This window comes from Patagioenas fasciata, chromosome 8, assembly GCF_037038585.1.
Source record: "Patagioenas fasciata isolate bPatFas1 chromosome 8, bPatFas1.hap1, whole genome shotgun sequence".
Lineage (NCBI taxonomy): Eukaryota > Metazoa > Chordata > Aves > Columbiformes > Columbidae > Patagioenas > Patagioenas fasciata.
Genome location: NC_092527.1, coordinates 21,712,095 through 21,724,502, shown reverse-complemented (window position 1 = coordinate 21,724,502; position 12,408 = coordinate 21,712,095). Strand labels below are relative to the sequence as shown.

Below are 12,408 nucleotides of genomic sequence, written 5' to 3'. Positions count from 1 at the left end.
CCCCTATCAGAAACTCAGTGACCTGTTCTTTTATTACTGCTGTGACGATGCATACTCTGCTCGTGACTCTTACTAATTTGAAAACCACAGGTTGCAATTTCCTTTAACTACTAACTGCTACTAGTTTAATCTCTTTGTACAGACCTCCTTGGAGTTCAAGACTCCTGGGCTGGGGGTATATTATTATTTGTGCCTTGTGGGAAGGAAAAAGCCATCTGCCAACAAAGCACTCGTCCAGAAGGCATGTAACTTCTAATAAAAACCCTCCCTCCCATCCACCTTCCCTGCAGAGTGGGTGATTGTATGTTTTTTACCCTCTGTTCAGAAAAGGGGACCCAGTTATTGGCAGCAGTAGGGGGGCTGCTATATTTATCAAGGCCAAGTGAGCATGGCCTCTTGGTAAGATGGCTTAATGGATTTAGATTGCTGGACTAGGGAAGTTCTTGCCAGGCATTGACTGGGAGCACAGATAATTAGAGTTTGAGAACAAGTATTGCAGGTAAATAATTTTCTGTGTGTAGAGTGCATGCTTTATGTTTAAGTATGTGTTTTATATTTCTGGCTTATTTTGATGGTCTGCTCTCTAACATATTCAACATTTTTTGGTTTATTTTGCAGGAGCAATTGGTTACATGGGAACAAGTGCCTTTGTTCGTAAAATCTACACTAATGTGAAAATTGACTAAGGAAATAAGAAAATTGAACTATGGATCAGTTCCTGTTATCATGGGGACGAACTTGCACAACAAAAAGCGCAAGAAGATATCTGGGTTTTAACACTGGGCACTATATGGGTCTCCATTTTGTGGATGGCTTAAAGTAACATCTATTTCATTGATCCTAGGTTCTTACTGACTGCTTTCTCCAACTGTTCACAGCAAATGCTTGGATTATATGCAGTAGGCATTACTACAGTATGTGGCTAATCTTCCCAAAAACAAAACCAACAACAAAACAAAAAACCTAGCTCATTAAAGATGAATAGACTAGCTCTCTTCAGTGAAGAGGACAAACGGTTTATTTAAAGCATTTGTTCCATTCAATAGAAAGAGGGAAACTTGGCTGCTAAAGCTACTTGATTAGTAGTCTTCCTGGTACTTAAAAATTCTAAATTATGTAAAAATGCTGTTCCAGAAAGATTACTCTTCTGATTTTTACTGCCATTGCCAGGATAGGAGGTATGTTTTATATTTTGACTCCAGGTGCTTTTTGGTTTATTTGCGATATCAACCATACCCTACATTCATTTGTTTAAAAAATAATTTTAAAATATATAAAAACCCCATATGCATGTAATATATCAGCTATTATTCTAGTTGGACCAACTTCCCTTTATTTATCTTTAAAGTAATATCCAACTACATCTTAAATCCATCCAAAGAAAATACAGTCTGAAGACGGGATGTGTTCTCTGCAATGCAATTTACTGTACAGTTAGAAAGCAAAATGTTAAATGAAGAGGATTGTTTGTTTTTTAATAAACACTTTGAGGTCTAGATTAAAACAAAACCAACATTTTAACTGAATGTCTAAAGTGATTCTCCTTTTTTCCAAGTTAGTCTTGCTTATTTTTTTTTGTTTGGGTTTGAATGAAGATTTTCCTTTAGACATTATACAAGGGGTAATAAGTGTATATAACAAACATTAAATAATGTAACTTAGGTGTAGATCCCAAATGTATTTGGATGTACAGATTTACTACAGAGTACTTTTCTGATGATTCGGTGTAAAAATGTGTGAATTTGGGTGGCTTTTTACATCTTGCCTGCCATTGCATGAAAAGTTGGGGTTTCTTCACAATGTGTGTATGTCATGCTTTTCTGTTCTGTTTCCTTCCTCAAGCTCTTACAGAAAATTAAATTTGTAATTTAGAACATTTTAATTTTTGTTAATCCTATCTGGACACTTGTGTAACATCAAAAGCAGAGTTGCTTTAGAGTGTTCAGAAAACTAAAATAAACTTTTCAGACAAAAGTGTTCTGATTGTGAAAGTAGATGAGTTTGCAGTTGAAAGTGTTTGAAAAGGCAGTACTGCTCAACACCAGTTTCTGTACACAATGTTAGTGTGGTTTTCGAATAACAGAACCCCATGCTTTAATTCAGAATCTTCTTACAACTGTATTGTGCAATACAGCTCCAAAATGGATGACCAGCCCAAAAGGTTCTTCTTGGCTGAACTGTTTGTGGAGAAATCTGTTGTGTGATCCAGCTAGTGTACTGAGAAAAGCGGGGGTAAGCGTGGACTGAAATAAATGGGCAAATAAAGGTTAAGTCTTTCTAAGATGACTGTTAAATATGCACTGTATTTAACTAGAAATATCCTGGATGTGTTTGTGACAGATTTGAGAGCCAGTCGGCTTGATTATTGTCATTTTTTTATTTAGGCATCGGGCATATAGGGATGTTTTCGTCAGCGTGGCTGTCTGAAATAGAGCACCCACCATGGAGGAGGCAACTTCCTGAATTTAAAAAATGAGCGAAGTCTTTGTATTGATTAGCACTGTATTGTCTCTGTGTAAAAAGTACTGATAATGCAATAGCCGCAAAGAGAAGCAGCCGTGTGCCGGCAGGGTCGGGCTGGGGCTGGGGGAGCGGAACTGACAGGTCACAGTGAGCAGCAATGCATCCTGCTGGATATGGCTTCAGAAAAGTGTCTGAGCGTTCAGCTCTCATCTCCCTGGCCAATTTTAAGCAATCTGTCAGAAAATAATTAAGTTTTGTTTCAAGTGAATGGTTGGTGTCTGTAGCTGAACACACTGCTCTGAGGAAGCAGAGCAAATAAATCTTAACAGATTTTTTTTTTAAAGTACAGGCTGATTTTAAGATGAGGTTATAAACTGGGTCAGTGGTTAATTTTCCGTTGTTCCAAAACGTGGAGACTTAAAGAATGGGTGTTATACTAGTTCTTGCTAGTGCATACAGCTGTGGGAAGCCCTCTTTTCATCCATGTTCTTGTAAATCTGAAGTGAGAAGCCATTATCTCCACACAATAAATGCATTAAGTACTAGTACTCTGCTGAGATACAAGTTTTTTAAAGGGACTATCTTGATAATAGGTCTGTTTCTCTATTTAGAGCACTGCTGTGTGATTAGTCTATCAGACATGTCACGAAACCGTTTGTGAATTTCATTTAATCACTTTATAATGCCACAGAATGGTGGGCTGCCTACTTGCTTTCTCTATCCTCTGGCATTATTAGCTTTTGCATATCCAGATAGGACTGTATAGCTTTTAAAGTGACATTGAAAAGATACTTACAGCACAGGCATCGCTTTTGTTTTCTGCAAGCACGTTCCTCTGGAGTACTGTGTTTAAATAATGGACATTTTTATACTTTGACCCTAGCACGTCAGTAGGTTGGGGGATTGCTTTGTTTTCCCTCTTCCTTTTGGTTACTGAAGAAGTGCAAAATGTGACCAGTTTTCAACAGCTTGTCTTTATGGTTGCTGTTTGGGGCAAGGTTGTTTATTTGCCCCCTAGCACTGTGGATATAGCTTGAACCATCTTGCTTAATAGAATTCGGAGGCTCTCTGCTTAGATGATGTAGTCCTTCCTCTTTTATGGAAGAAATAAAGATCTTACAGCCAACGCTCCTCTTTCCATGGTTGTTTCTTAGGAGTTTCTGGTTCTTCAGTTGAAGCTTTTGATAACTCTTCAGTTGGCCACTCGCTGCTTCTCTTCTCAACCCTGGATCAGAGGCCAGAAAAATGGGTAAATAGTTATGTAGCAATAACCAGTCTTGATCAAATGCTTTAGATAAATAAGATTGTAAATCTTTTCAATTGAGACAGGGTGCACACAGAAAGCACCTCTGGTACTTCATGTATGAAAAGTGGTGAACGCTGGATTGGAGATAATGGAGACTGCAAATAAACATTACATTATGCTCTTTTTTTTTCATGTCTGAATGTTTTGGTGCAAGTGTCTATTAATTCCTCTCCAGTATTACATTCCAAAGTGTGTAAAGGGCACACAATTAAATTGCTTTCTGTTAGATGGTCTAGGAATATTTCTTTAAGAGGTTTCAGGTTAAGCAAAAAAAAACCAAACAAAATACACACACAAAAACCACCACCACCAAACAATCAACTCCAAACAAAACTATAACTTTGACTTCTATGCTTTTGGTGCTAAAACTGGGTAAAAATGATAGCACATCATTGCTGCGGAGGTAACGCAACTGACCAAGTTACATTTTGCTCTGGCTTCATCACCAGCATCCAGCTAAATTTGCCCAATGAAGTATATATGCACAGTTTCTCCGAAGACAGCAAAATTGCATAACTGTGAGTCCATCAGCACTTTCTCCACTGGAATGTGTCCAAAAAACATAAACTTAAGAAAAGACTCCAGTCTGTGGACAAGTGAATAGTTGGAGCTGGAGTGGAGGTGTCCTGTTATCCTGAATTAATTCTTTACTGTGCAGCTTGTGATTCATTTTGAAAGAACCGTTTGGGACTGCGGGCTGGAGAAGGATTGCACTTTTGGATCCCTTGGATCTTTTCTAGCTAAATGCACTGTGGTAGCAGCGGTCTTGCAATGGCTGTTAGCGCCGCCACTGTCTGAAACAAGTGTCCCCTCCCGGGGTCAGCACTAAAGTCACGGAAGCCACCGCTGTTGCTGGACCTCTGTTGGGGCGAAGTCCCCTGGCAAAATTTTGAAGCAGCGCAGTTATGGTTTGCATTCTTCAGGAGCACCTTTTCTCAAAAAAAAAAAAGTTTTGATGCCATTTGTTTTCCAAAGGCAGAAGTATAGAAACGAGCCTGGCAAAGGAACATTTGCTTTCTGCTAAATAAGCCTCACTGAGAAAAGTCTCCTAATTTTCTGTGGAGAGTTCTGCAAGTAGTTCTTGGCATCTCAGTTTTATGCAGGAGGTGCTTTTTCAGTGGGGGGAAGGGGCTGTTACAGTATTGACTTTTATGACTAGTTATATGGTTCTGAACATTTTCTTCGATTTTTAGGTTATGGCATGTGGAACAAAATAAAATAAAACAAAACAAAACCAAAAAACCAACAACAAAAAAGGAGAACCCCTGAATCTGAAGACTGTGCAGTTCTAGTAAACTTGAGTAGTCCTGGGAGAGAATCACTTTAAAGGGCAGGAACTCTATTGAGCAAACACTAAGAAGAAGTTGTTTTATGTGGTGGCCTAGCCTGTTTCAAAGGCTCTGGAGACACATCCGCAGTCAGTATCGTTTCCCCCAGCCCTGTACGAGTTATGGTCTTTTCACCAGTGTATTTGCCGTGGTGCAAGGCTTTTGCAGTAAACCAAAGGGGTTCATCTGTCATGAAGAAAGTGGATGATGTTTGTTGTTACAAGTGGTTTTGTCTCATCAATAGGTACATTTTCTCGCCAGCTTCTAGTGATACAGTACAGAGCAAGATGTCAAATATCTCTGAAGGTTCTACCATTCTGAGGCTTCATTTCTTACGGAAAACAAACCCATAGGAACTTTCCTTACATTCTTGATGGAAGATCTCTTCAAGACCTGGGGCTTGGAGCATTCCAAAACACAACTATACAAATCCATACTTAGCCTTCAGCTGGTGTCGCATGACTGCAGCATTCTATAATAGAAAATACATGCATTATTAGAATTGACTGTTTATGTGCAATAAACAAAATACTTAATTTTATGGAACTTTTATTTTAGAGGGGGTGTCTTAAACACATTCCTAATTTAAAGATAAACCCTTCTAATATTATGAGTCTTGCTTACCTATATGATGCAGTAGGTACCTTGATAGAGATTCCAGTTCACCAAAGCATAGACTTAGGCCCTATAAACTTTAAATGCTTGTGCTGGGCCTGGGCCAGAAAGTCCTGTCTCTAGTAGTTCTGTCTAACAACCCGACCAACCTGGAAAAACATGCTGCAGTTAGGCACCATGCTGTGATTTTTTTCCCTGAAGGCTGTGTGTCGCAAGATTTTACTCGGTTTCTGAAAAGTTTTGAGAGCTGTAGTAACTTTCTGAGAAGCTTCCAAATGTGGCTGAAAACTTCGTGCAATACTGAACTCAAGGAAACTTCTGGGGATGCTCATTCTCATTTCCCTAAAGGTTTGTCTCAGAAACTTCAGAGCTGCGTGATGTGCAAAAACATTAGACAAGGCACGGTGGTTTTCTGGGCTACTGGAGATGTAATGCTGCTTCTGAGTTCATTTTATGCTGTTTTTTTTGTTCCGAAACGCCACAGTCTTGGTTTAGCTGTATCACTTTATTGGGCTGGGAAAAAAGGTAAGTCCTACCTGTGGGATTATGTTATTAGCTTAGCGTGAGGCTTTTCTTGCTTTGCTACAGAGGAGTAGCTACAAGAATGGGATGGAAATTTTCTCATTTCCCTTCTAACGCCTGGCCAGAAGTTGGCAGGTGAATTAGTGAGCGTTACCTACTGTTTGCTTTAAGAAGAGATCTGACAGTTTTACAGAGACAGACACCCATTTACCTGCAAGAATTGGAGGCTTTTATAATAAGATATTGAAGAGATGCTATTAGGCTACTTAAGTTCTGCATTTGAACTCTGCAGAATCAATTTTAGTAATTTGAATTGCTTAGATGAAAGCTGACTTTTGTTGAGAATTTTTTTCCAGTTTTGTCTCACTACCAGGAAGTGATAAAAAACCACCTCTGTCTGGATCTGAAATGTGCAACTTTTTTGTATGTATAGTGAAATAAAAAATTAAAAAGGAAGTCACTATTCCTTGTTTTAGCAAACTAAAGAGTGAAATGTAAGATTAACCTAATTTAAAGTATTGCTTGCCTAATGAATGAAATATCTGCATGTTCTCTGCACGAGCCAGGTGTGTGATTTGGGTGCGATTTGGGTTACTACAGATAAACATATGTACAGAAATCCTGTGCAGAAACCATAATTGGGAAATTTCTCTAAGGTAATTCTCGAAGAAGCAGCATCTCCACTGTTTTGACAGAATCATTAAATTCTACCCACTGTTGTGAAACAGCCTGAATTCAGGTAGTGTGTGCTACCAGCCCCGGTAGTGGATGAGCAGGTGAGCAGGTAACTGCAGCTATCCCAGCTTTGCCTCATAGCAGAGGCTCGGAGAAATGTTCTTACTTGCCCGGATCCATCCCTTTTGGGTAAAGAGAAAAAAAAATACAGATTTTTCCTACAACGAAAAATTCTCTGGAAAGACCAAACGCTTCATCTTTCAGAATTTTGAACTCAAGATGCTTTTCCAAAGGTGTTCTCCTGCCTCCCTGCTTAACGATGCGGCAGAGATCACCAAGCTTTGCTCAGTGCTTTCCAACCGACTCCTGCGTGAACCCTGAAAATGGAGCTGAAGTGAATTAACATCAGTTTCACATGCCTCGGTTTGGGAACCAGTGGTCAAGCCAAAAAGCGTACTTCCAGATAAGAGAGATTTCTCCCCCTCCCTCCCATGGCTTTTCTCTGACTACGGCTCAAAAATACCATGAAGTACCTTGTTTTCCCTCATGCAGTTTAAGGATTAGAGTAATGATGGGAAAACATGGTGCTTTTTGAGATGGGATGACTTAAAATCTTGTCTGCTGCTGCTTTGGTGAACAAAAAGGAATTTTCCAACCATCAGTTACTGCTCGCTTCCTGAAGCGTCGCTGCTCGTGTATAACAGGACTACATTGTGAAATGTATGTTGAGTTGTTAATGCACAGGTGAATGTGCCTGTGACTGCAGTGAGCTCTGCACAGCAGATTTCAGAACCCCTGGAACACGTTTAAGCACATACATGTCAACAACTTTAAAAATGCGCTTTGTGTACTGGGTCATTTAACCTGAAGTGGGGTAGTCCTGGGTGGCAGTGCAATAAACTTGATAAAAAAGACCAACCCACCCCCAGCCTACTCCAGGAGAGACTAAAATGGGTGATGGGAGGGCAGGGATCGATATTCATTTTATTACCTGGATTTGTCAAAGGCAGCAATCAAGCTGGTGAAGGTGTCCTAAGAGGGGTCGACTCCAGGAGTGATGAGAGGAGTCAAGAGCAGTCGGCTGCCAGGTAAAACCAGATGCAGAAAATGGGCAAAAGGGGATGAGGAGAGTGACCAGGCTTTATCTGGGTGGAAGCCTGTAGTGGCACTGACACGGTAAAGAGCCTTTGTCAGTGTCAGGGAGCAGGGGCAGGCTCTGCGGAGCCCCAGCGCTGCCCATGGGAAGGGATGCACGGCACATCAGGTTATGCCAGGTTATGGCAGGATTTGTGTCCTACCAAAAAATGAAGCAACGAAATAAGCAGAAGCGAGTGGTAGAGGAAATACAGAGGGAAGAGGAAAGAGAATACTTTGGATCAAGAGATGGGCTTCAGCTCTCCAGGGCTCCATCTGCCCTTGGAGTGGGGATGTACATGGAGGAAGAAATATCCTTATGTGCTCGGGGAGCTGAGACTGGAAAAGGAAATCTCTGCTTGTAAACCTGGAGACAGCTGAGGAATCTGCAGTGGGACAGGCTCCAAAGGAGTCATGCCTCAGTCACTTTGTTAGAAGATTTGATGGACCCAAGTGTTAGCAAGAGGGAAGAAGCAGGTTTTGTGGGAAAATTAACAAACTTGTGTGTCCTTGTGACATGTTGTCTGCAGGGACATTCCATCAGGGCTAAGTAGGTCCCACACAGCTTTGCTCATGGATGCTGTTCAGAAAGAGCTGCGTGCATTTGTGCTCAGGGAGGCTTGAAAAGACGGTGCATTTTGTTTGCATGTGTTGGGCAGGAGGGGATTCTGCAAAGCAAAAGGCTGCCTTTGGCAGTGGTGGATATAGATGATTTTGTTTTCAGATAGTTAACTGTTGGTGTCACTGGTTGCACTGCCGGTATGAAACTTCACTGGCTGTTTTACCAGCTCAGATGAAAAAAATTTTCAGGGATTTTTATGTTCCTTATTTTCACTGAGGTGGCACCTGCCAATCAAGATGACATGAGCTGATCTTTTAAGCACTGAGAAGCAGTCATTACTCTGCATGAGCTGCTTTGGCTGCTGGATGCAAAATGCTATGATTGTTACTGAGACCCGTTTGTAGAAGGATCAAGCAGCTCTCCATGTTAGCGAATGGACATCCAGAGTCTGCTGTAATGTGATAACTTTTCTGTTTGCATGTGGATGACAGTAACAGACTCCTCTGAACTCCCTCACAGGCTCATCTAATTGCACAATTAAGGATCCACATTTCATTTTACTCCCTTCCTCTTTCTCCTTCAAAGCTGTGGGATGTCCTCCTGTATATCCATCCATATCCACAATAGAGCTTCTATGTGCAGAAGAGGTTGGGCTCCCCAGCCCAGGTTGCCATCCTGGAAGAGGTCAGCAAACAGTTGCCACGTGGTCAAAAGACCTTGTTCTCAGTGGTGACAGCCCCGATCTCCACTCTGCTGCCAAGGGCTGCACTCGCTCTGCTGATCCGTGGTGCTGACCAGGAAAGCTCTCGACCCATCCTTGTAAGGGTTCCAGCTTTTGTTTTCCAGCTTCACACACCCTCAGAAAGTAGCGCTGCCAGGACCTTCTCTACAGAAAAGAGAGAAAGGACCATCTGGTACCCTTATAGGTATTGGGGGTTCTTCTGAAGCATGGAAGTGGATCAGCCTTTCCTTTTAAAATAACCATAAGGCTCTGGTCTTTGTCTGACAAAGTAATACAAAGTAGCATCCTAATGCAGAAAAAGTTATTAGCGTTACTGGATATTTCATGTACATTCCTCTTAAAAAAACTCCAGTGATGGAAATGCCCTTGGTTCTTCACGGCAGTCTGCTTTAGGGCTTTGCTGTTTTGCTGCTAGAAAGCTTACCTGAAACCTAAGTCTTCCTTGGTGCAGCTGATGCTTAATTTTCTTTTACATATTTGAAGATGGTTCCTGTCTTTTCCTCTGTGAAGGTCTCAGCTCAGGTCTTCCAGAGTTGTGCCTAAAGCTGCTGGTAATCTCCTGCTAAGATGGTAAGAGCAAGAGCACCAGCAAGATGCTTCTGTGCAGATGAGGCCTCAAGTGCTAGACTGGCTTCCAAAATTACCATTCCTTTCCTTGTTTCTATTCAAGACACTCGTCAATGGATCGGTAAGCTGCATGTCAAATCTTCACAAGTTAGGTGAGCGTATATATTCATTTAGGGCTTTTGTTCAAAGTGCCTGTATTCTCCAAGCTTGATCTCAACAGGTGGATTTAGTGTTACAGCCCCAGTTTGGTGAGCATCAGTGAGGAGTGAAAGGCAGGGAGTCTGCAATGAGCATCCTCAGGGGGAGCAAATGGCTAGGCAGCTGTTTTGTTATCCAGCATCAGCAGCAAGTCCTAGTCACAGCCTTGACTCATCCATTGAACTGTGGTCCTATTATTCCTGTTTTCACCTCATTTTGCCAAGATTGATACAGCAAAGGGATGTTTCACTCTTTCAGTGAAAATCCAAGACCTTCCCCACGCATGGTTTCTCTGCCCACCCTGTGAGCCACTGGGCCTCTGGAGCAGCCTGGGACTTACCCTCGTGGGCGGCTCAGACACCTCCACCTACTGATTCTGTCCTTCTCTGACCTTCTGGGACCTGCTTTGAAGCACAAAGTGGAGTAAATACGGTGTGTCTTCTGCCCAGATATTCCCAGAACTGCTGTTAAAAGCTGAGTGCAGGTCTTGGGAATCAGCATGGACCAGCTGCTGTGTTTATTTGGCCCACAGCCATAAGTGGCCAGTTTGCTCCATCTCATATCAGTGTTCAAAAACAATGAGAAAGATTTTGAGGTGCTGGTGAATACTTGACTGCCGTCACCTTGATTACAGCCCCCATAAAATGCAGATTAGACAGGAAAACATTTATGTTAGAGGCTTTCCTCGGGGTGATTCTTTTGCAGAGGGTAGGGTCACATCCATCAAGTGCACAAGAATCTCCCATGCCATAAAGATTTTTAGAGTGCCCTTACTGTAATGTGCCTTCCTGGTAGTTGTTTACATAACATCTAGATTTCATTAATATTTGTCTTGACTTGCCCCCTGAGTAGCTACGCACGTAGTGTTTTGTTCTGGTAGCAGACTATGTCTCCTCAGTGCTGTGTGTTACAGAAATCAGGTGGAGAACCTGTTGCTTGGAGTGGAAAGTGGGCAACTCATGCCAGCCTCCCCTTCCCATGGGAGGGAGTCTCCTCCATGCTCCCCAGCCAGCTGTTTGTCTTTACCTGATGGGCTTTTCACCAGTTGTAGAAAACTCTAGTGACTTCGATCAGCAAAGTTTTTGACCATGGTCTTCATGCCAGGGTTTGATGCAGCCTTTTTGGCCTCCGTGAAGGTTTGGAGAGGATATTAATTTCCTGACTTCATCTTTTCTGGGAAGCCAAAATTAAATGGGAGGTGGAGGGGAGAGGCAAGAGCAGTTTGCGGTAGCCTGTGTTGCTGCTGAGGAGATGCCTGAATCATGTTGTGCTTTTCATGCCCAAGAATCATTCACTGCTGTGGACTAGAAGTGACAAATGTATGGATAGCTGATGGCAAGCCATCATGTGCCTGGGTGAAGGGAGGGTTTGGAGCTGATGCTGTAATGGGAAAGACTGCTTGAGTATCCTGCGGTGGGAGCTTGGAAGTACGTAGCTGAAGGAGCAAAGAGTAATGGCACTGGGAGACTGTGGTATGCACGTTCAGCCCAAGAACCCCCGACTGAGCTTGTACTCCTGTCAGCTCTCCTCTGCTCTCCAGTATAGCATCTGTACTGTCTTTGCCTAATGCTGTGTCTGTTGAGCAGCATGAGGATAGGTGGGTGACCCATAACTGTTGCTGCGGCCTCAGACCGTAACATCTTGTCCAAGCAGCAGCTGCCTGCGCGGTGTTAAATTCAGACTGAAGCACCTGGCCCTTGTGAGATGACTCTGAAGACTCTTCAGCGTCCAGTGAGGTGGCTGGGCTTCGGGCATCTGCCATTTCCCTATAGAGTCACTGTTCAAATAGCAGAGACATCCCGCCTCTGTGGACTGACTACAGCACAAGCCAGCAGTCCCGGGCTACAATGCTTTCCAGTGTGCTCTGCTGTTAAAGGTGTCTGAGATACCACACAACCTCAGGCAGCTGCAGTCCCCCAGTTCAGATACCACAGGGCAGATTTTGATGCAGCTGAGCAACTCACACACAATCCATCATCCCGATTTCCCAAGTCTCACTGCATATGGATCACCCCAAAGCCCAGGTTTCCAGTAAATCAGCCCAGTTGCCCCTGAAAGCTGCTGTAACGTGCTCAAAAACAGCGGGAGAGGGATAGATGCACATCCTCATGTTTTGCCCCATCTTTCTCCATTTCTCCTCTTCTTTAGTTTGCATTACTGTTTTTTCTTACCCCATCTTTCCCCATTCACAGTCTTGCAACTCCCTTTATGCACGGTTTTAAAGGCTGCGATGCGAAATATTGTATTTTTCCTGGCAGCGGACAAGCTATTTCTCTTCAGCTGCCCCTGAAGTGAC

General features: G+C 42.6%; 1 protein-coding gene across 1 annotated transcript in view; it reads left to right on the top strand.

Moving 5' to 3' along the window:
* Positions 1 to 2,283, top strand: part of TM9SF3 (transmembrane 9 superfamily member 3) — a 46,486-nt gene extending 44,203 nt beyond the window's left edge. The window contains exon 15 of the mRNA XM_065843234.2: positions 619 to 2,283. Coding sequence (XP_065699306.1) covers positions 619 to 686 — 68 coding nt within the window. The 3' untranslated portion in view covers positions 687 to 2,283. The remainder of the gene's footprint in view (positions 1 to 618) is intronic.
* Positions 2,284 to 12,408: the final 10,125 nt, after the last annotated feature.